Source organism: Bombina bombina, chromosome 1 (genome assembly GCF_027579735.1).
Source record: "Bombina bombina isolate aBomBom1 chromosome 1, aBomBom1.pri, whole genome shotgun sequence".
Lineage (NCBI taxonomy): Eukaryota > Metazoa > Chordata > Amphibia > Anura > Bombinatoridae > Bombina > Bombina bombina.
Window position 1 is genome coordinate 641,010,169 of NC_069499.1, and position 25,422 is coordinate 641,035,590.

The window sequence follows — 25,422 nt, forward strand, 5'->3', positions numbered from 1 at the left end:
TCCCGAGTCCACAAACTCTGAGCCTTCAACGAACCCCAGACAGCTCCCCAACCCAGCAGACTGGCATCCGTGGTCACAATCACCAGGAAGGCCTGCAAAAACAGGTTCCCTGGGAGAGAAGATCCTGAGACAACCACCATGGAAGAGAATCTCTTGCAGCCTGATCTAGAACAATCTTTAGAGATAGATCTGTATAATCTCTTTTCCACTGTCTCTGCATGCATAACTGCAGAGGTCTGAGATGGAATCGAGCAAACGGAATGATGACCATGACTGAGACCATTAGACCAATAACCTCCATAGACTGGGCCACTGACGGCCGAGGGGAGGCCTGAAGAGCCAGACATGAATTGAACATTTTTGACTTCCTTGCTTCTGTCAAAAAGATCTTCATTTTAAGAGAATCTATAATGGTTCCCAAGAATACCACTCTTGTAGCCGGAAACAAGGAACTTTTTCCTAAATTCACCTTCCAACCATGGGAGTACAGAAAAGACAACAGCAACTCTGTGTGGGAGTTTGCAAGATGAAAAGATCGCGCCTGAACTAGAATGTCGTCCAGGTTGCAATCTGAGAACTGCCAACAACGCAACCAGAACCTTTGAAAACACCCTGTGAGCTGTTGCAATACCAAAAGGAAGAGCCACAAACTGAAAATGCTTGTCTAGGAAAGCAAACCTCAGAAACTTGTGATGATCCGTGTGAATGGGAATATGCAGATATGCATCCTTTGGATCTACTGTAGTCATGAATTGACCCTCCTGAACCAAAGGAAGAATTGACCGAATAGTTTCCATCTTGAAAGGCGGAACTCTGAGAAACTTATTTACACACTTGAGATCCAGGATGGGTCTAAAAGTTCCCTCCTTTTTGGGAACGATAAACAGATTGGAATAAAAACGTAATCCCATGTCGGAAAGATCCTGTACACAACTTAAGAATGCCTCTCTTTTTATCTGGTCTATAGATAACCTTGATAGATGAAAATTGCCCCTGAGAGGAACATTCTTGAACTCCAGCCAGTATCCCTGGGACACAATATCTATCACCCAGGGATCTGGAATGTCCTGAACCCAGGGTTGAGCAAAAAGAAGACAGCCTGCCCCCCACATGATCCTGTTTGGAAGAGGAGAAGGAAGACTTACCAGAGAAGTTACGAAAGGAATGAAAATTACTCTGACAACCCTTCTGCTTACTTCTCTTATCCTGAGGAAGAGAAAGCCCCTTCTCACCAGTAATATCAGAAATAATTTCAGCCAAACCAGGCCCAAACAAAGTCTTCCCTTTGTAAGGAATCGATAAAAGCTTAGATTTGGATGATACATCCGCAGACAAGGACTTTAACCATAAAGCCCTGCGTGTCAAAAAAGCGTCCGCAATAAAAATTCAATGAAACACATGAACTAATGCCCTCTAGTGGTCAAAATGCATTTAGATTAGAGGCAGCCTTCAAGGTCTAATAAATTAGCATATGAACCTCCTAGGTTTAGCTTTCAACTAAGAATACCAAGAGAACACAGCAAAAATTGGTGATAAAAGTCAATTGGAAAGTTGTTTAAAATGACATGTCCTATTATTTTTGGGACTTGACAGTCCCTTTAAGCAAGGCCTCCAACTTCTTATCCATGGGATCCTTAAAAGAACAACTATACTCAATAGGAATAGAATCCGCAATAGGAAACATCTTCCTAAAAATAGAAGGGGGAAAAGGTATTCCAGGCTTCTCCCATTCCCAAGAAATAATCTCTGAAATCCGATCAGGAACAGGAAAAACTTCCGCCACGGAGGGAACATCAAAAAAAACTTATTAAGCTTACTAGCCTTCTTGAGAGTAACTATGACCGTTGAATCAGAATCATCCAAGGTAACAAACGGAGGTGATCCAGCTTAAATCTGAAAGAAACCACCTCAGAATCATCAGGAGTTACACTATCAGAGTCTGAAATTTAACCTTCAGGCGCTACTGAAGTATCTTCTTCCTCAGACTTATGAGAAGAAACATGTGACATAACTCCCACAGAATCAGAACCCCTAAACTTCCTTTTGCGCTTCCCCTGCAAAACAGGAAAGGCAGACAAAGCCTCAGACACAACAGAGGATATGTGAGTAGCCATATCCTGCAATGAAAAACCAACCTAAGACGAGATGCAGGGCACTGCATGAGAAGAGGATTGAGATTGGGATGATTGAGGAAAAAGATGCGGAATACCTTGAACAGGATACTCCTGAACAACATTCTCCTTAGAAAATGAAGGTTCTGAATAAAAAAGTCTATCCCTACACTGTAATGTTCTCTCTATACATGAGGAACAGAAAGGGATAGGTGGCTCCACATTAGCATCAAGGCATAAAGTGCAAGTAATGTCTTGCAGGTCCATTTCCTCCATCCTAACCCAAAAAATAAACAAACCAGGAAATTCAAAAATTTAAAAAAACTGTAGCAGCAAAAAAAAAAAGGGTTTTTTTTTTTAAACGTTGCCGTCACTTTAAGAAAAACAGAATTTATGTTTACCTGATAAATTTCTTTCTCCAACGGTGTGTCCGGTCCACGGCGTCATCCTTACTTGTGGGATATTCTCTTCCCCAACAGGAAATGGCAAAGAGCCCAGCAAAGCTGGTCACATGATCCCTCCTAGGCTCCGCCTACCCCAGTCATTCGACCGACGTTAAGGAGGAATAATAGCATAGGAGAAACCATATGGTACCGTGGTGACTGTAGTTAAAGAAAATAAATTATCAGACCTGATTAAAAAACCAGGGCGGGCCGTGGACCGGACACACCGTTGGAGAAAGAAATTTATCAGGTAAACATAAATTCTGTTTTCTCCAACATAGGTGTGTCCGGTCCACGGCGTCATCCTTACTTGTGGGAACCAATACCAAAGCTTTAGGACACGGATGAAGGGAGGGAGCAAATCAGGTCACCTAAATGGAAGGCACCACGGCTTGCAAAACCTTTCTCCCAAAAATAGCCTCAGAAGAAGCAAAAGTATCAAACTTGTAAAATTTGGTAAAAGTGTGCAGTGAAGACCAAGTCGCTGCCCTACATATCTGATCAACAGAAGCCTCGTTCTTGAAGGCCCATGTGGAAGCCACAGCCCTAGTGGAATGAGCTGTGATTCTTTCGGGAGGCTGCCGTCCGGCAGTCTCGTAAGCCAATCTGATGATGCTTTTAATCCAAAAAGAGAGAGAGGTAGAAGTTGCTTTTTGACCTCTCCTTTTACCTGAATAAACAACAAACAAGGAAGATGTTTGTCTAAAATCCTTTGTAGCATCTAAATAGAATTTTAGAGCGCGAACAACATCCAAATTGTGCAACAAGCGTTCCTTCTTTGAAACTGGTTTCGGACACAGAGAAGGTACGATAATCTCCTGGTTAATGTTTTTGTTAGAAACAACTTTTGGAAGAAAACCAGGTTTAGTACGTAAAACCACCTTATCTGCATGGAACACCAGATAAGGAGGAGAACACTGCAGAGCAGATAATTCTGAAACTCTTCTAGCAGAAGAAATTGCAACTAAAAACAAAACTTTCCAAGATAATAACTTAATATCAACGGAATGTAAGGGTTCAAACGGAACCCCCTGAAGAACTGAAAGAACTAAATTGAGACTCCAAGGAGGAGTCAAAGGTTTGTAAACAGGCTTGATTCTAACCAGAGCCTGAACAAAGGCTTGAACATCTGGCACAGCTGCCAGTTTTTTGTGAAGTAACACCGACAAGGCAGAAATCTGTCCCTTCAGGGAACTTGCCGATAATCCTTTTTCCAATCCTTCTTGAAGGAAGGATAGAATCCTAGGAATCTTAACCTTGTCCCAAGGGAATCCTTTAGATTCACACCAACAGATATATTTTTTCCAAATTTTGTGGTAAATCTTTCTAGTTACAGGCTTTCTGGCCTGAACAAGAGTATCGATAACAGAATCTGAGAAACCTCGCTTCGATAAAATCAAGCGTTCAATCTCCAAGCAGTCAGCTGGAGTGAAACCAGATTCGGATGTTCGAACGGACCCTGAACAAGAAGGTCTCGTCTCAAAGGTAGCTTCCAAGGTGGAGCCGATGACATATTCACCAGATCTGCATACCAAGTCCTGCGTGGCCACGCAGGAGCTATCAAGATCACCGACGCCCTCTCCTGATTGATCCTGGCTACCAGCCTGGGGATGAGAGGAAACGGCGGGAACACATAAGCTAGTTTGAAGGTCCAAGGTGCTACTAGTGCATCCACTAGAGCCGCCTTGGGATCCCTGGATCTGGACCCGTAGCAAGGAACTTTGAAGTTCTGACGAGAGGCCATCAGATCCATGTCTGGAATGCCCCATAGTTGAGTGACTTGGGCAAAGATTTCCGGATGGAGTTCCCACTCCCCCGGATGCAATGTCTGACGACTCAGAAAATCCGCTTCCCAATTTTCCACTCCCGGGATGTGGATAGCAGACAGGTGGCAGGAGTGAGACTCCGCCCATAGAATAATCTTGGTCACTTCTTCCATCGCTAGGGAACTCCTTGTTCCCCCCTGATGGTTGGTGTACGCAACAGTCGTCATGTTGTCTGATTGAAACCGTATGAACTTGGTCCTCGCTAGCTGAGGCCAAGCCTTGAGAGCATTGAATATCGCTCTCAGTTCCAGAATATTTATCGGTAGAAGAGATTCTTCCCGAGACCAAAGACCCTGAGCTTTCAGGGATCCCCAGACCGCGCCCCAGCCCATCAGACTGGCGTCGGTCGTGACAATGACCCACTCTGGTCTGCGGAATGTCATCCCTCGTGACAGGTTGTCCAGGGACAGCCACCAACGGAGTGAGTCTCTGGTCCTCTGGTTTACTTGTATCTTTGGAGACAAGTCTGTATAGTCCCCATTCCACTGACTGAGCATGCACAGTTGTAATGGTCTTAGATGAATGCGCGCAAAAGGAACTATGTCCATTGCCGCTACCATCAACCCGATCACTTCCATGCACTGAGCTACGGAAGGAAGAGGAACGGAATGAAGAATTCGACAAGAGTCCAGAAGTTTTGTCTTTCTGGCCTCTGTTAGAAAAATCCTCATTTCTGAGGAGTCTATAATTGTTCCCAAGAAGGGAACCCTTGTTGACGGGGATAGAGAACTCTTTTCCACGTTCACTTTCCAGCCGTGAGATCTGAGAAAGGCCAGGACGATGTCCGTGTGAGCCTTTGCTCGAGGGAGGGACGACGCTTGAATCAGAATGTCGTCCAGGTAAGGTACTACTGCAATGCCCCTTGGTCTTAGCACCGCTAGAAGGGACCCTAGTACCTTTGTGAAAATCCTTGGAGCAGTGGCTAATCCGAAAGGAAGCGCCACGAACTGGTAATGTTTGTCCAGGAATGCAAACCTTAGGAACCGATGATGTTCCTTGTGGATAGGAATATGTAGATACGCATCCTTTAAATCCACCGTGGTCATGAATTGACCTTCCTGGATGGAAGGAAGGATAGTTCGAATGGTTTCCATCTTGAACGATGGGACCTTGAGAAATTTGTTTAAGATCTTGAGATCTAGGATTGGTCTGAACGTTCCCTCTTTTTTGGGAACTATGAACAGATTGGAGTAGAACCCCATCCCTTGTTCTCTCAATGGAACAGGATGAATCACTCCCATTTTTAACAGGTCTTCTACACAATGTAAGAACGCCTGTCTTTTTATGTGGTCTGAAGACAACTGAGACCTGTGGAACCTCCCCCTTGGGGGAAGTCCCTTGAATTCCAGAAGATAACCCTGGGAGACTATTTCTAGCGCCCAAGGATCCAGAACATCTCTTGCCCAAGCCTGAGCGAAGAGAGAGAGTCTGCCCCCCACCAGATCCGGTCCCGGATCGGGGGCCAATATTTCATGCTGTCTTGGTAGCAGTGGCAGGTTTCTTGGCCTGCTTTCCCTTGTTCCAGCCTTGCATTGGTCTCCAAGCTGGCTTGGCCTGAGAAGTATTACCCTCTTGCTTAGAGGACGTAGCACCTTGGGCTGGTCCGTTTTTACGAAAGGGACGAAAATTAGGTCTATTTTTTGCCTTGAAAGGCCGATCCTGAGGAAGGGCATGGCCCTTACCCCCAGTGATATCAGAGATAATCTCTTTCAAGTCAGGACCAAACAGCGTTTTCCCCTTGAAAGGAATGTTTAGTAGCTTGTTCTTGGAAGACGCATCAGCCGACCAAGATTTCAACCAAAGCGCTCTGCGCGCCACAATAGCAAACCCAGAATTCTTAGCCGCTAACTTAGCCAATTGCAAAGAGGCGTCTAGAGTGAAAGAATTAGCCAATTTGAGAGCATTGACTCTGTCCATAATCTCCTCATAAGGAGGCGAGTCACTATCGAGCACCTTAATCAGTTCATCAAACCAGAAATATGCGGCTGTAGTGACAGGGACAATGCATGAAATGGGTTGTAGAAGGTAACCCTGCTGAACAAACATCTTTTTAAGCAAACCTTCTAATTTTTTATCCATAGGATCTTTGAAAGCACAACTATCCTCTATGGGAATAGTGGTGCGTTTGTTTAAAGTAGAAACCGCTCCCTCGACCTTGGGGACTGACTGCCATAAGTCCTTTCTGGGGTCGACCATAGGAAACAATTTTTTAAATATGGGGGGAGGGACGAAAGGAATACCGGGCCTTTCCCATTCTTTATTAACAATGTCCGCCACCCGCTTGGGTATAGGAAAAGCTTCTGGGAGCCCCGGCACCTCTAGGAACTTGTCCATTTTACATAGTTTCTCTGGGATGACCAAATTTTCACAATCATCCAGAGTGGATAATACCTCCTTAAGCAAAATGCGGAGATGTTCCAATTTAAATTTAAAAGTAATCACATCAGATTCAGCCTGCTGAGAAATGTTCCCTAAATCAGTAATTTCTCCCTCAGACAAAACCTCCCTGGCCCCCTCAGATTGGGTTAGGGGCCCTTCAGAGATATTAATATCAGCGTCGTCATGCTCTTCAGTAACTAAAACAGAGCATCCACGCTTACGCTGACAAGGGTTCATTTTGGCTAAAATGTTTTTGACAGAATTATCCATTACAGCCGTTAATTGTTGCATAGTAAGGAGTATTGGCGCGTTAGATGTACTAGGGGCCTCCTGAGTGGGCAAGACTCGTGTAGACGAAGGAGGGAATGATGCAGTACCATGCTTACTCCCCTCACTTGAGGAATCATCTTGGGCATCATTGTCATTATCACATAAATCACATTTATTTAAATGAATAGGAATTCTGGCTTCCCCACATTCAGAACACAGTCTATCTGGTAGTTCAGACATGTTAAACAGGCATAAACTTGATAAGAAAGTACAAAAAACGTTTTGAAATAAAACCGTTACTGTCACTTTAAATTTTAAACTGAACACACTTTATTACTGCAATTGCGAAAAAACATGAAGGAATTGTTCAAAATTCACCAAACTTTCACCACAGTGTCTTAAAGCCTTGAAAATATTGCACACCAATTTTGGAAGCTTTAACCCTTAAAATAACGGAACCGGAGCCGTTTTAAGCTTTAACCCCTTTACAGTCCCTGGTATCTGCTTTGCTGAGACCCAACCAAACCCAAAGGGGAATACGATACCAAATGACGCCTTCAGAAGTCCTTTATAAGTATCAGAGCTCCTCTCACATGCGACTGCATGCCATGCCTCTCAAAAACAAGTGCGCAACACCGGCGCGAAAATGAGACTCTGCCTATGCTTTGGGAAAGCCCCTAAAGAATAAGGTGTCTAAAACAGTGCCTGCCGATATTATTATATCAAAATACCCAGAATAAATGATTCCTCAAGGCTAAATAAGTGTTAATATCAATCGATTTAGCCCAAAAAAGGTCTACAGTCTAAATAAGCCCTTGTGAAGCCCTTATTTACAATCGTAATAAACATGGCTTACCGGATCCCATAGGGAAAATGACAGCTTCCAGCATTACATCGTCTTGTTAGAATGTGTCATACCTCAAGCAGCAAAGGACTGCAAACTGTTCCCCCAACTGAAGTTAATTGCTCTCAACAGTCCTGTGTGGAACAGCCATGGATTTTAGTTACGGTTGCTAAAATCATTTTCCTCATACAAACAGAATTCTTCATCTCTTTTCTGTTTCTGAGTAAATAGTACGTACCAGCACTATTTGAAAATAACAAACTCTTGATTGAATAATGAAAAACTACAGTTAAACACTAAAAAACTCTAAGCCATCTCCGTGGAGATGTTGCCTGTACAACGGCAAAGAGAATGACTGGGGTAGGCGGAGCCTAGGAGGGATCATGTGACCAGCTTTGCTGGGCTCTTTGCCATTTCCTGTTGGGGAAGAGAATATCCCACAAGTAAGGATGACGCCGTGGACCGGACACACCTATGTTGGAGAAACAGAATTTATGTTTACCTGATAAATTACTTTCTCCAACGGTGTGTCCGGTCCACGGCGTCATCCTTACTTGTGGGATATTCTCCTCCCCAACAGGAAATGGCAAAGAGCCCAGCAAAGCTGGTCACATGATCCCTCCTAGGCTCCGCCTACCCCAGTCATTCGACCGACGTTAAGGAGGAATATTTGCATAGGAGAAACCATATGTTACCGTGGTGACTGTAGTTAAAGAAAATAAATTATCAGACCTGATTAAAAAAACCAGGGCGGGCCGTGGACCGGACACACCGTTGGAGAAAGTAATTTATCAGGTAAACATAAATTCTGTTTTCTCCAACATAGGTGTGTCCGGTCCACGGCGTCATCCTTACTTGTGGGAACCAATACCAAAGCTTTAGGACACGGATGAAGGGAGGGAGCAAATCAGGTCACCTAAATGGAAGGCACCACGGCTTGCAAAACCTTTCTCCCAAAAATAGCCTCAGAAGAAGCAAAAGTATCAAATTTGTAAAATTTAGAAAAAGTGTGCAGTGAAGACCAAGTCGCTGCCTTACATATCTGATCAACAGAAGCCTCGTTCTTGAAGGCCCATGTGGAAGCCACAGCCCTAGTGGAGTGAGCTGTGATTCTTTCAGGAGGCTGCCGTCCGGCAGTCTCATAAGCCAATCGGATAATGCTTTTAATCCAGAAGGAGAGAGAGGTAGAAGTTGCTTTTTGACCTCTCCGTTTACCAGAATAAACAACAAACAAAGACAAAGTTTGTCTGAAATCCTTAGTAGCTGCTAAGTAAAATTTGAGAGCACGAACTACATCCAAGTTGTGCAACAAACGTTCCTTCTTTGAAACTGGATTAGGACACAAAGAAGGCACAACTATCTCCTGGTTAATGTTTTTGTTAGAAACAACTTTTGGAAGAAAACCAGGTTTAGTACGCAAAACCACCTTATCTGCATGGAACACCAGATAAGGAGAAGAACACTGCAGAGCAGATAATTCTGAAACTCTTCTAGCAGAAGAAATTGCAACCAAAAACAAAACTTTCCAAGATAACAACTTAATATCAACGGAATGTAAGGGTTCAAACGGAACCCCCTGAAGAACTGAAATAACTAGGTTGAGACTCCAAGGAGGAGTCAAAATTTTGTAAACAGGCTTGATTCTAACCAGAGCCTGAACAAAGGCTAGAACATCTGGCACAGCTGCCAGCTTTTTGTGAAGTAACACAGACAAGGCAGAAATCTGTCCCATCAAGGAACTTGCAGATAATCCTTTTTCCAATCCTTCTCGAAGGAAGGATAGACTCTTAGGAATCTTAACCTTGTCCCAAGGGAATCCTGCAGATTCACACCAACAGATATACCAAATTATGTGGTAATTTTTCTGGTTACAGGCTTTCAGGCCTGAACAAGAGTATTAATAACAGAATCTGAGAACCCTCGCTTTGATAAGATCAAGCGTTCAATCTCCAAGCAGTCAGCTGGAGTGGGTCGAACGGACCTAGAACAAGAAGGTCTCGTCTCAAAGGTAGCTTCCATGGTGGAGCCGATGACATATTCACCAGATCTGCATACCAAGTCCTGCGTGGCCACGCAGGAGCTATCAAAATCACCGACGCCCTCTCCTGATTGATCCTGGCTACCAGCCTGGGGATGAGAGGAAACGGCGGGAACACATAAGCTAGTTTGAAGGTCCAAGGTGCTACTAGTGCATCCACTAGAGCCGCCTTGGGATCCCTGGATCTGTACCCGTAGTAAGGAACTCTGAAGTTCTGACGAGAGGCCATCAGATCCATGTCTGGAATGCCCCACGGTTGAGTGACTTGGGCAAAGATTTCCGGATGGAGTTCCCACTCCCCCGGATGCAATGTCTGACGACTCAGAAAATCCGCTTCCCAATTTTCCACTCCTGGGATGTGGATAGCAGACAGGTGGCAGGAGTGAGACTCCGCCCATAGAATGATTTTGGTCACTTCTTCCATCGCTAGGGAACTCCTTGTTCCCCCCTGATGGTTGATGTATGAACTTGGCCCTCGCTAGCTGAGGCCAAGCTTTGAGAGCATTGAATATCGCTCTCAGTTCCAGAATATTTATCGGTAGAAGAGATTCTACCCGAGACCAAAGACCCTGAGCTTTCAGGGATCCCCAGACCGCGCCCCAGCCCATCAGACTGGCGTCGGTCGTGACAATGACCCACTCTGGTCTGCGGAAGGTCATCCCTTGTGACAGGTTGTCCAGGGACAGCCACCAACGGAATGAGTCTCTGGTCCTCTGATTTACTTGTATCTTCGGAGACAAGTCTGAATAGTCCCCATTCCACTGACTGAGCATGAACAGTTGTAATGGTCTTAGATGAATGCGCACAAAAGGAACTATGTCCATTGCCGCTACCATCAAACCTATCACTTCCATGCACTGCGCTATGGAAGGAAGAGGAACGGAATGAAGTATCCGACAAGAGTCTAGAAGTTTTGTTTTTCTGGCTTCTGTCAGAAAAATCCTCATTTCTAAGGAGTCTATTATAGTTCCCAAGAAGGGAACCCTCGTTGACGGAGATAGAGAACTCTTTTCCACGTTCACTTTCCATCCGTGAGATCTGAGAAAGGCCAGGACAATGTCCGTGTGAGCCTTTACTTGAGGAAGGGACGACGCTCGAATCAGAATGTCGTCCAAGTAAGGTACTACAGCAATGCCCCTTGGTCTTAGCACCGCCAGAAGGGACCCTAGTACCTATGAGAAAATCCTAGGAGCAGTGGCTAATCCGAAAGAAAACGCCACGAACTGGAAATGCTTGTCCAGGAATGCAAACCTTAGGAACCGATGATGTTCCTTGTGGATAGGAATATGTAGATACGCATCCTTGAAATCCACCTTGGTCATGAATTGACCTTCCTGGATGGAAGGAAGAAGTGTTCGAATGGTTTCCATCTTGAACGATGGAACCTTGAGAAACTTGTTCAAGATCTTGAGATCTAAGATTGGTCTGAACGTTCCCTCTTTTTTGGGAACTATGAACAGATTGGAGTAGAACCCCATCCCTTGTTCTCCTAATGGAACAGGATGAATCACTCCCATTTTTAGCAGGTCTTCTACCCAATGTAAGAATGCCCGTCTTCTTATGTGGTCTGAAGACAACTGAGACCTGTGGAACCTCCCCCTTGGAGGAAGCCCCTTGAACTCCAGAGAATAACCTTGGGAGACTATTTCTAGCGCCCAAGGATCCAGAACATCTCTTGCCCCAGCCTGAGCGAAGAGAGAGAGTCTGCCCCCCACCAGATCCGGTCCCGGATCGGGGGCCCGCATTTCATGCTGTCTTGGTAGCAGTGGCAGGTTTCCTGGCCTGCTTTCCTTTGTTCCAGCCTTGCATAGGTCTCCAGGCTGGATTGGCTTGAGAAGTATTACCTTCCTGCTTAGAGGACGTAGCCCTTGGGGCTGATCCGTTTCTGCGAAAGGGACGAAACTTAGGTTTATTTTTGGTCTTGAAAAGACCTATCCTGAGGAAGGGCGTGGCCCTTGCCCCCAGTGATATCAGAGATAATCTCTTTCAAGTCAGGGCCAAAGAGTGTTTTCCCCTTGAAAGGAATGTCAAGCAATTTGTTCTTGGAAGACGCATCCGCTGCCCAAGATTTTAACCAAAGCGCTCTGCGCCACAATAGCAAACCCAGAATTTTTTCGCCGCTAACCTAGCCAATTGCAAGGTGGCGTCTAGGGTGAAAGAATTAGCCAATTTAAGAGCACGAATTCTGTCCATAATCTCCTCATAAGAAGAAGAATTACTAATAATCGCCTTTCCTAGCTCATCAAACTAGAAACACGCGGCTGCAGTGACAGGGACAATGCATGCAATTGGTTGTAGAAGGGAACCTTGCTGAACAAACATCTTTAGCAGACCTTCTAATTTTTTATCCATAGGATCTTGGAAAGCACAACTATCTTCTATGGGTATAGTGGCGCGCTTGTGTAGAGTAGAAACCGCCCCCTCGACCTTGGGGACTGTCTGCCATCAGTCCTTTCTGGGGTCGACTATAGGAAAACAATTTTATAAATATGGGGGGAGGTACTAAAGGTATACCGGGCCTGTCCCATTCTTTACTAACAATGTACGCCACCCGCTTGGATATAGGAAAAGCTTCGGGGGGCCCCGGGGCCTCTAAGAACTTTTCCATTTTACATAGTGGTTCTGGAATGACCAGATAATCACAATCATCCAAATTGGATAACACCTCCTTAAGCAGAGCGCGGAGATGTTCCAACTTAAATTTAAAAGTAATCACATCAGGTTCAGCTTGTTGAGAAATGTTTCCTGAATCTGAAATTTCTCCCTCAGACAAAACCTCCCTGGCCCCCTCAGACTGGTGTAGGGGCCCTTCAGAAACCATATCATCAGCGTTCTCATGCTCTACAGAATTTTCTAAAACAGAGCAGTCGCGCTTTCGCTGATAAGTGGGCATATTGGCTAAAATGTTTTTGATAGAATTATCCATTACAGCCGTTAAATGTTGCATAGTAAGGAGTATTGGCGCACTAGATGTACTAGGGGCCTCCTGTATGGGCAAGACTGGTGTAGACGAAGGAGGGGATGATGCAGTACCATGCTTACTCCCCTCACTTGAGGAATCATCTTGGGCATCATTTTTACTAAATTTTTTTATGACATAAAATACATATAGTTAAATGAGAAGGAACCTTGGTTTCCCCACAGTCAGAACACAATCTATCTGGTAGTTCAGACATGTTAAACAGGCATAAACTTGATAACAAAGCACAGAAAACGTTTTAAAATAAAACCGTTACTGTCACTTTAAATTTTAAACTAAACACACTTTATTACTGCAATTGCGAAAAAGTATGAAGGAATTGTTCAAAATTCACCAAAATTTCACCACAGTGTCTTAAAGCCTTAAAAGTATTGCACACCAAATTTGGAAGCTTTAACCCTTAAAATAACGGAACCGGAGCCGTTTTTATATTTAACCCCTTTACAGTCCCTGGAATCTGCTTTGCTGAGACCCAACCAAGCCCAAAGGGGAATACGATACCAAATGATGCCTTCAGAAAGACTTTTCTATGTATCAGAGCTCCACACACATGCAGCTGCATGCCATGCTGTCCTCAAAAACAAGTGCGCCATACCGGCGCGAAAATGAGGCTCTGACTATGATTAGGGAAAGCCCCTAAAGAATAAGGTGTCAAAAACAGTGCCTGCCGATATAATCATATCAAAATACCCAGAATAAATGATTCCTCAAGGCTAAATATGTGTTAATAATGAATCGATTTAGCCCAGAAAAAGTCTACAGTCTTAATAAGCCCTTGTGAAGCCCTTATTTACTATCTTAATAAACATGGCTTACCGGATCCCATAGGGAAAATGACAGCTTCCAGCATTACATCGTCTTGTTAGAATGTGTCATACCTCAAGCAGTAAGAGACTGCACACTGTTCCCCCAACTGAAGTTAATTGCTCTCAACAGTCCTGTGTGGAACAGCCATGGATTTTAGTTACGGTGCTAAAATCATTTTCCTCATACAAACAGAAATCTTCATCTCTTTTCTGTTTCTGAGTAAATAGTACATACCAGCACTATTTTAAAATAACAAACTCTTGATTGAATAATAAAAACTACAGTTAAACACTAAAAAACTCTAAGCCATCTCCGTGGAGATGTTGCCTGTACAACGGCAAAGAGAATGACTGGGGTAGGCGGAGCCTAGGAGGGATCATGTGACCAGCTTTGCTGGGCTCTTTGCCATTTCCTGTTGGGGAGGAGAATATCCCACAAGTAAGGATGACGCCGTGGACCGGACACACCTATGTTGGAGAAACGAACATTAACCATATCACACACAAAATTCACAAAGAAATATAAAAATTGACCCCTGCAGCACCTATGCACCTCAACAAGCCTTGCTGAGGTGTTTACTTGACCTCCCACAGACTAGAGCAATAAACAGTGTAGCAGAGATGATCCGGACTCCCCCACTGCTACCACCCGCTCTCCAGACTGACCGCACCGGAGCCGTCAGGAAGATCAAAGAAAGCAAACACTGCCTCCTAAAAGAGAGCGCAAAACTCGCGCCGCAGAAGCTCCGCCCATTTTGGCCATATGCAAACACCTCCCGGCCGACATTACAAACAGTCTTCGGGAGGATAAAAACCGCAAAATAAACTGTCAGCCGTCTATGGCTAAGAACACAGCCTCGCAAATAAACCGAATAATGAGCCATATAAAAATTGTACACAAACTCTCAGAGCCTAAAAGTCGTCTGCCAAACACATATGCCAGACTGTCCTTATAAAAACATTCCTCTCTCAGTGTCCCATAAAAAACCTGCACAAATAGGTTCACATCCCAAAAGTTATCCAAAAGTGCCAACCTTTTCTGAACACCCTCAGAAAAATAAAAAATAGCACTTACCTCCATAATAATCTGCCTGGCAGCAAGGCAGAAAGGTTTCCTCCCTAACATGGACCTGTGGATACAGAAAGAAAAAGACTAAGTAAACCTAGATAGTATTTTTAACAAAAGGGCAGCTCACAACTTGGGAGGCACAGAAGGGATTATACCCCCACCAGTTCCCAAAAGCTTAAAAGCCACCCCACTGCTCTACTGAAGAGACTGAAGTGAAATTCAGCTAAACCCCAGAAAAAAAAACAGAACAATCTTGTTCTGCTTAAAAATAAACTCTTGATTGAAGAATCAGACACTAACTAACTTTACCCCTTCCTTGTACTGATACAAGCAAAGATAATGATTGGGGTTTGTGGGTAAGGGAAGTGGTATTTAACAGCTTTGCTGTGGTGCTCTTTGCCTCCTCCTTCTGATCAGGAGTGATATTCCCAATAGTAATTATGATGATCTGTGGACTCACTGTGTCATTAGAAAGAAAGTAAACAACTGTGCCATAAAAGTAGAGTCTATCAAGGAAATGTGATGATAGACTGCGCTAGAAAAAGAGGGTATGGCTAGTGAGTTTAAAAAGGACTTCCTCTAAAAGGTCCCAAAGAAAGAGATAGCATGCAAAGAGAAAACACACTAGCGCCTAAAATAGGCTGTAGTACCCAAGGAACACAGAGTCAATTTATAGATAAAGATAAATATTTATTACTGGACTATATACATATCAATATGGAAAACAAATAAATAAAAGACTTTGGTAATCCTCGCTATGTTAAAAGAACTAAAGTGTATACAGGTTGGCCAACCTTTAAAACTAGTACTAAAATAATTAATAAGAATATCTATAAGTGCATATATAAAACATATATAAAAGCTTTATATAAAAGCTATCTTAGCATATAAGAAGTAAAATATAGCAGCACACAGCGATATACCGCAATTAAACAAATGTATAAATAACAAATCAACGGATAAGGGAATCAATGCACAGAGCACTAATAAACCTTGTTAAAAATATAACATCCACTTCTAGTCGTGGGTATAATCAATTCTGAATAAGAACAGTCTTTATAAAAAGTCTATAAGTCTGTATTGTTAATGTTCATGTGGCAGATTACATCAATGAATGACAGACGGATTGAACATATAAATTCTTGTTAACCCGTATAAAGTGCAGCTGAAAGGTACCTTTAGCGTAATTATCCAGTTCTGGTTTTCTAATGTGGAAACACTGTATTGCCTCTAATAGAAGCTAAGCATGGGGATCCTTCCAATTTCTCCGAAGATAGCCAATCGTGAAGCCGGTTTGATCTTCTTGGCGTTCTCCCGCTGTGAACCTGCAGAGTGCGCGCCTTCTCCTGAAGGGGCTCTGATTGGTCCTGGCTGTTTTGGGGGAGTTACCGCTCTCAATCAGGATACCGGCTCTACGGCTTCAGTAGCAAGTGATATCCGAGACGTCCTATGCAATCTCCTTAGGTTGGAAAAGTGAGCTTGACAAAGACTGAGTTCTCTCAGTTGAAACGCGTTGCTGCTACACTTTTCCAACCTAAGGAGATTGCATAGGACGTCCCGGATATCACTTGCTACTGAAGAGAGCGGTAACTCCCCCAAAACAGCCAGGACCAATCAGAGCCCCTTCAGGAAAAGGCGCGCACTCTGCAGGTTCACAGCGGGAGAACGCCAAGAAGATCAAACCGGCTTCACGATTGGCTATCTTCGGAGAAATTGGAAGGATCCCCATGCTTAGCTTCTATTAGAGGCAATACAGTGTTTCCACATTAGAAAACCAGAACTGGATAATCTACGCTAAAGGTACCTTTCAGCTGCACTTTATACGGGTTAACAAGAACTTATATGTTCAATCCGTCTGTCATTCATTGATGTAATCTGCCACATGAACATTAACAATACAGACTTATAGACTTTTTATAAAGACTGTTCTTATTCAGAATTGATTATACCCACGACTAGAAGTGGATGTTATATTTTTAACAAGGTTTATTAGTGCTCTGTGCATTGATTCCCCTATCCGTTGATTTGCTATTTATACATTTGTTTAATCGCGGTATATCGCTGTGTGCTGCTATATTTTACTTCTTATATGCTAAGATAGCTTTTATATAAAGCTTTTATATATGTTTTATATATGCACTTATAGATATATAGAATACTTAAGCTCTAGCTGGGGTGTTCTTTGCCTCCTCCTAGTGGCCAGGCGATGAATATCCCAACAGTAATGAATGGAATCGTGGACTCTCCATGCCATTCGAAAGAAATTAAACTTCCATGATTCAGATAGAACATGCAGTTTTAAGACACTTTAAAATTTTCTTCCAATATTAAATTTTGCACAGTATTTTTATATGCACACTTTCTGAGGCAATAACTCCCACTAAGCATGTGCACAAGCTCACAGAGTATGTGTATGCTAGTCTGTGATTGGCTGATGTCTGTCACATGATACAGGAGGCAGGAAAATGGGAGGAAAAATAAAAATTTGCCAGAAAACAAAAACAATCTACTGCTTATTTGAGTGTTATTGCATTGTCTTTTTATTATGAAATTCTACTGCATTTATTGGTCCTTTCAAGAACTTAATCTTTTTCTCAGATTGCTTGTCTGCAAGAGGAGGTCCCTCAATCTCCATGGCAAGTAAAAAATAATAATACTTCAATAGAGCGTGTATATTCTCCAGTTTAAGGATACACCTTTTCCTACTTTGTCAGAAGGGGGGTTACGGGTTTCTAAATAACCCCCTCCTCAGCTGAGGAGGATTTCAATTCAATTGTACTAATGGTACAGGGTACCTAGATTGGTAGCTCCTTAGGAATGTCCCAGATGAGCACAGGGCCTGCGAAAGGGTTCTCTAAGTCCTGTGCAAGCATTCAACTAGTGGAGGCATGAAAGCCGCCAGCTGTCAAATTGCAGTAAATGTACTGTTTTATGTTAGAAGACAGGTCTGTAGAACTATCTACGGGATAACCCTGGTGGATAAGAAATCTCTGAGTACAGAGTATGCAATTATGAATGACCATGTCTAACAATAGACACAGAGACAGAACAAATGTTACAAAGATGGAGTAGGGAGACACACTAACAATTCCTTACCATAGCAAACATAACATAACATAGCTTTGCATAAATGTATAAGGGTGTTTACAACTCTAAGGCTCTAAATTGCAGTGTGTCATCAAAGTCTGTGAGGGAAAGGAGAAAATGAAGTACAGTATTGGCTGGAAATAAAATCCTTTAGTCTGCACAGAAGGAAGTTCAGAATTTTCTGAAGTTTGTCTTCCCAGAGACAGTACCTCAATTTTACTGTAAATGTGTAAAAGTGCCCCAAAGTGCCTAAAAACTGTATGTAATGTAATCTGGTGTTTGTAACATTGTCCCCAGGCTATGTGAATTATGTGCACCTGTTTAAGCTAATAGCCTGCGGGCTATGTGAGTACAAATATCTACTTGGCTACTAGCACTCACTCTACTGTGCTTACCAAGCAGCAAGAGACCTGCTTTACAGTAGAAGAGCCCATCCTATGTAGTACACACTAACACATGATCTATGGAAGGAGTAATTTGTCGCACTAATAGGAAAAGTCCCTGCAACACCTGTAGCAGGAAAGTGAAACTCTCACGGGAGAAATACTATCACTGCCAATCTACTCCGTTACACCCCTCTGTCCTTTAACCGGCTCTCTGAGGGGGATAGTGGGTCTCAAAATGGTCTAAAAAGCCCTTTCAATCGACATGTAGATCAGCCTTTCAAGTTTCACCATCACTCCTTGCTCGAGGCAAAAGAATGACTAAGGAATAATGGGAAAGTAAGATTAATTGTGTGGAGTGTTTTACCTCCTCCTGTAGGACTGGACTTTAATCCCATGTGATGACTCGTGAATTCACAATCTTATGAAAGTAAGTGAAGGGTTTGTTACAGCGTGCTGACTTTTCTGTGTGCGGTTTGATATTTTTGTGTAATTTCTCCTATTGGGCTTTGCACCGCGGCTGGTGTGGTATTACCCGAGTCACTAATTGCAAATGCAGCTGCCTGCTGGTGATGTCAGATGTTCTTTTGGCCAATGATCTTGGGGGTAGCACCACCTAATGCTTTATTATGTTCTTATCAGAAGGTATTATCAATTCTATCAACTAATTATACAAACCATTTTTTTCTACCCCATCCCTTTCAATCATTATTTACTTAAAGCTGCTAACCTCTTCTGCTTCTGACGGTCACGCTCTTTGCGGGATGATGAACCTAGATGTTGTCCTTTCTCCAGCTCCTCACCAGCTGCCTTTAAAACATGACCTTGCACAGATGTGGGCAACTTAGCTATCAGTGGTGCAACCAACCAAACACCAGATCTTTCTATAGCACTGAAGAGATAAAAATAAAAAGAAAGGATATTGTGGATGATGTCCAAATGTAACAGATTACATTTACTGAACAAACCATTGAAAAATTAAAATAAACATAAGTACCTTAGCACTGGTTTGGACTTGGCATTGGGCTGCCCACTGGTAGGTGCAGCAATGCTAAGAGGGGCATTATTTGGGGGCGCTGTTGAAACACTCTCTGCAGATTGCTGGAATACTTCAATTGTGGCTTTAGCAATATTTTCAAGCAAAGAATTCATTTCCTAAAATGAATAGTTGAGCATAAAGCCATTAACCAAAAACAAATCCTTTCCATTAGATAAAACCAAAAAACATAATTTATGCTTACCTGATAAATTTATTTCTCTTGTAGTGTGTTCAGTCCACGGGTCATCCATTACTTATGGGATATATTCTCCTTCCCAACAGGAAGTTGCAAGAGGATCACCCAAGCAGAGCTGCTATATAGCTCCTCCCCTCACAGGTCATATCCAGTCATTCGACCGAAACAAGACGAGAAAGGAGAAACTATAGGGTGCAGTGGTGACTGAAGTTTTAATTAAAATTTAGAACTGCCTCAAAAAAGACAGGGCGGGCCGTGGACTGAACACACTACAAGAGAAATAAATTTATCAGGTAAGCATAAATTATGTTTTCTCTTGTTAAGTGTGTTCAGTCCACGGGTCATCCATTACTTATGGGATACCAATACCAAAGCTAAAGTACACGGCTGAAGGGAGGGACAAGGCAGGAACATTAAACAGAAGGAACCACTGACTGAAGAACCTTTCTCCCAAAAACAGCCTCCGAAGAAGCAAAAGTGTCAAATTTGTAAAATTTTGAAAAGGTATGAAGTGAAGACCAAGTTGCAGCCTTGCAAATCTGTTCAACAGAGGCCTCATTCTTAAAGGCCCAGGTGGAAGCCACAGCTCTAGTGGAATGAGCTGTAATTCTTTCAGGGGGCTGCTGTCCAGCAGTCTCATAGGCTAAACGTATTATGCTACGAAGCCAAAAAGAGAGAGAGGTGGCCGAAGCCTTTTGACCTCTCCTCTGTCCAGAATAAACGACAAACAGAGAAGAAGTTTGACGAAAATCTTTAGTTGCCTGTAAGTAGAACTTCAGTTCACGGAATACGTCCAGATTATGCAAAAGGCGTTCCTTCTTTGGAGAAGGATTAGGACATAATGATGGAACAACAATCTCTTGATTGATATTCCTGTTAGAAACTACCTTAGGTAAAAACCCAGGTTTAGTACGCAGAACTACTTTGTCTGAATGAAAAATCAGATAAGGAGAATCACAATGTAAGGCAGATAACTCAGAGACTCTTCGAGCCGAGGAAATAGCCATCAAAAACAGAACTTTCCAAGATAACAGCTTAATATCAATGGAATGAAGGGGTTCAAACGGAACACCTTGGAGAACTTTAAGAACTAAGTTTAAGCTCCACGGCGGAGCAACAGTCTTAAACGCAGGCTTAATCCTAGCCAAAGCCTGACAAAAAGCCTGAACGTCTGGATTCTCTGCCAGACGTTTGTGTAAAAGAATAGACAGAGCAGAAATCTGTCCCTTTAACGAACTAGCAGATAAACGCTTTTCTAAACCCTCTTGTAGAAAAGACAATATCCTAGGAATCCTGACCTTACTCCAGGAGTAACTCTTGGATTCACACCAATATAAATATTTACGCCATATCTTATGGTAAATTTTTCTGGTAACAGGTTTCCGAGCCTGTATTAATGTATCAATAACCGACTCCGAGAAACCACGCTTTGATAGAATCAAGCGTTCAATCGCCATGCAGTCAGCCTCAGAGAAATTAGGCTTGGATGGTTGAAAGGACCCTGAATTAGAATGTCCTGCCTCAGAGGCAGAGACCATGGTGGACAGGACGACATGTCCACTAGGTCTGCATACCAGGTCCTGCATGGCCACGCAGGAGCTATCAAAATCACTGATGCTCTCTCCTGTTTGATCTTGGCAATCAATCGAGGCAGCAACGGAAACGCAGGAAACACATAAGCCATCTTGAAAACCCAAGGGGCTGCTAGAGCATCTATCAGCACCGCTCCCGGGTCCCTGGATCTGGATCCGTAACAAGGAAGCTTGGCGTTCTGGCGAGACGCCATGAGATCCAGTTCTGGTTTGCCCCAATGATGAATCAGTTGAGCAAAGACCTCCGGATGAAGTTCCCACTCACCCGGATGAAAAGTCTGGCGACTTAGAAAGTCCGCCTCCCAGTTCTCCACGCCTGGGATGTATATCGCTGACAGGTGGCAAGAGTGAGACTCTGCCCAGCGAATTATCTTGGATACTTCCAACATCGCTAGGGAACTCCTGGTTCCCCCTTGATGGTTGATGTAAGCCACAGTCGTGATGTTGTCCGACTGAAATCTGATGAACCTCAGTGTTGCTAACTGAGGCCAAGCTAGAAGAGCATTGAATATTGCTCTTAATTCCAGAATATTTATTGGGAGGAGTTTCTCCTCCTGAGTCCACGATCCCTGAGCCTTCAGGGAGTTCCAGACTGCGCCCCAGCCTAGAAGGCTGACATCTGCTGTTACAATCGTCCAATCTGGCCTGCGAAAAGTCATTCCTTTGGACAGATGAACCTGCGACAACCACCAGAGAAGAGAATCTCTGGCCTCCTGGTCCAGATTTAGTAGAGGGGACAGATCTGAATAATCCCCATTCCACTGACTTAGCATGCATAATTGCAGCGGTCTGAGATGCAGGCGCGCAAATGGCACTATGTCCATTGCCGCGACCATTAAGCCGATTACTTCCATGCACTGAGCTACTGATGGCCTTGGAATGGAATGAAGGACACGGCAAGCATTTAGAATCTTTGATAACCTGGACTCCGTCAGGTAAATCTTCATCTCTACAGAATCTATCAGAGTCCCTAGAAAAGGAACCCTTGTGAGTGGTAACAGAGAACTCTTTTCCACGTTCACTTTCCACCCATAAGACCTCAGAAATGCAAGAACTATCTCTGTATGAGACTTTGCATTTTGAAAACTCGACGCTTGTATCAGAATGTCGTCTAGGTACGGAGCCACCGCTATGCCTCGCGGTCTTAGTACCGCCAGAAGTGAGCCCAGAACCTTTGTAAAAATTCTCGGGTCCGTAGCTAACCCGAAGGGAAGAGCTACAAACTGGTAATGCCTGTCTAGAAAGGCAAACCTTAGATACCGATAATGATCTTTGTGAATCGGTATGTGAAGGTAGGCATTCCTTTAAGTCCACTGTGGTCATATACTGACCCTCTTGGATCATGGGTAGGATGGTTCGAATAGTTTCCATTTTGAATGATGGAACCCTTAGGAACTTGTTTAAGATCTTTAGGTCCAAGATTGGTCTGAAGGTTCCCTCTTTTTTGGGAACCACAAACAGATTTGAGTAAAAACCTTGCCCTTGTTCCGTTCACAGAACAGGGTGGATCACTCCCATTACTAAGAGGTCTTGTACACATTGTAGAAATGCCTCTTTCTTTATTAGGTTTGTTGATAACCTTGACAGATGAAACCTCCCTTGTGGAGGAGAAGTTTTGAAGTCCAGAAGGTATCCCTGAGATATGATCTCCAACGTCCAGGGATCCTGGACATCTCTTGCCCAAGCCTGGGCGAAGAGAGAGAGTCTGCCCCCCCACTAGATCCGTTTCCGGATAGGGGGCCCTTCCTTCATGCTGTCTTAGGGGCAGAAGTAGGTTTTCTGGCCTGCTTGCCCTTGTTCCAGGACTGGTTGCTTTTCCAACCCTGTCTGTAACTAGTAGCAGTTCCTTCCTGTTTTGGAGCGGAGGAAGTTGATGCTGCTCCTGCCTTGAAATTACGAAAGGCACGAAAATTAGACTGTTTGGCCTTTGATTTGGCCCTATCCTGAGGAAGGGTGTGACCCTTACCTCCAGTAATGTCAGCAATAATTTCTTTCAAGCCGGGCCCGAATAAGGTTTGCCCTTTGAAAGGAATATTAAGCAATTTAGATTTAGAAGTCACATCTGCTGACCAGGATTTAAGCCATAGCGCTCTGCGCGCCTGGATGGCAAATCCGGAGTTCTTAGCCGTTAGTTTGGTTAAATGCACAACAGCGTCCGAAATGCATTAGCTAGCTTAAGTGCTTTAAGCTTGTTCATGATCTCATCCAATGGTGCTGTGCGAATAGCCTCTTCCAGAGACTCAAACCAGAAAGCCGCCGCAGCAGTGACGGGCGCAATGCATGCAAGGGGCTGTAATATAAAACCTTGTTGAACAAACATTTTCTTAAGGTAACCTAATTTTTTATCCATTGGATCTGAGAAAGCACAACTATCCTCCACCGGGATAGTGGTGCGCTTAGCTAAAGTAGAAACTGCTCCCTCCACCTTAGGGACCGTCTGCCATAAGTCTTGTGTGGTAGCGTCTATTGGGAACATTTTTCTAAATATCGGAGGAGGGGAAAAGGGCACACCGGGTCTATCCCACTCCTTGTTAATAATCTCTGTAAGCCTTTTAGGTATAGGAAAAACGTCAGTACACACCTGCACCGCATAGTATTTATCCAGCCTACATAACTTCTCTGGGATTGCAACCGTGTCACAATCATTCAGAGCCGCTAACACCTCCCCTAGCAATACACGGAGGTTCTCAAGCTTAAATTTAAAATTTGAAATTTCTGAATCCGGTCTCCCTGGATCAGATCCGTCACCCACAGAATGAAGCTCTCCGTCCTCATGTTCTGCAAATTGTGACGCAGTATCAGACATGGCTCTCGTGTCATCTGCGCGCTCTGTCCTTAACCCAGAGCTATCGCGCTTGCCTCTTAACTCAGGCAAATTAGATAATACTTCTTTCATAACATTAGCCATATCTTGTAAAGTGATTTGTAGGTGCCTTGATGTGCTTGGCGCCACAATCTCACGCACCTCCTGAGCGGGAGGCAAAGGTACTGACACGTGAGGAGAGTTAGGCGGCATAACTTCCCCCTCGTTGTCTGGTGATAATTTCTTTACCGGTAAAGACAGACTTTTATTTAAAGTAACATCAATACAATTGGTACACATATTTCTATTGGGCTCCACATTGGCCTTTAAACATAATGAGCAAGCAGATTCATCTGTGTCAGACATGTTTAAACAGACTAGCAATGAAGCTATCAAGCTTGGAAATTTCTTTCAATAAGTTTACAAGCAATACAAAAAACGCAGCAGCGCTTTTAAAAACACAAAAAAAAACTGTCACAGTTGAAATAACAACGAACTAATACGGTCATAACATTAGCCATATCTTGCAAAGTGATTTGTAAGGGCCTTGATGTACTTGGCGCCACAACATCACGCACCTCCTGAGCGGGAGGCGCAGGTACTGACACGTGAGGAGAGTTAGGCGGCATAACTTCCCCCTCGATGTCTGGTGATAATTTCTTTACCGGTAAAGACTGACCTTTATTTAAAGTAATATCAATACAATTGGTACACATATTTCTATTGGGCTCCACATTGGCTTTTAAACATAATGAACAAACAGATTCATCTGTATCAGACATGTTTAAACAGACTAGCAATGAGGCTAGCAAGCTTTGAAATTACTTCAGTGTAAAAAACGCTGCTGCGCTTTTAAAAACACAAAAAGACAGTTACAGTTGAAATAACAATGAACTAATCCAGTTATAGCAACCAAATCTTTATACTAAATGTATGAAATTAGCAGAGGATTGCACCCACTAGCAAAAGGATGATTAACCCCTTAATACCCAAAAAACGGATAATCAATTTAACAGTTAACGTTTTTATCACAGTCAAACACACTGTCACAGGTCTGCTGTGACTGATTACCTCCCTCAAAAATAAATTTTGAAGACCCCTGAGCTCTCTGGAGACGTCCTGGATCAAGGAGGAAGAAACAGGAAGACTATGATTGAATTTTAACTGCGCAACAAGGCGCTAACGAAAAGCCCCTCCCACTCATTTTACATCAGTGGGAGACCTGCTATAACGGTTTCTATGCAGAAATATACGTTAGCCATGTGGAAAAAATCATGCCCCAAGGGATTTATCACCAAAGTACCTCACAAAACGATTAACATGCCAGTAAATGTTTTAAAAACAACATTTCAGATGTTGTGAAAAGTTATCACTAAGCCTGCTACCAGTCGCTTCTACTGCAGTTAAGGCTCATACATTATTTCGGTATTAACAGCATTTTTTCAGTCAAATTCTATTCCCTAGAAAATAACTCCACTGTGCATACATTTACCAGCCTGATACCAGTCGCTACTACTGCATTTTAGGCTGTACTTACATCATATGGGTATCGGTAG

At 43.3% G+C, this 25,422-nt stretch overlaps 1 protein-coding gene across 1 annotated transcript in view; it reads right to left on the bottom strand.

Moving 5' to 3' along the window:
- MED12 (mediator complex subunit 12) overlaps nt 1–25,422 on the bottom strand; it is a 588,898-nt gene that overhangs the window by 397,976 nt on the left and 165,500 nt on the right. The window contains exons 29-30 of the mRNA XM_053699086.1: nt 19,234–19,391; nt 18,967–19,128 (exon numbers count right to left, since the gene is read on the bottom strand). Coding sequence (XP_053555061.1) covers nt 18,967–19,128; nt 19,234–19,391 — 320 coding nt within the window. The remainder of the gene's footprint in view (nt 1–18,966; nt 19,129–19,233; nt 19,392–25,422) is intronic.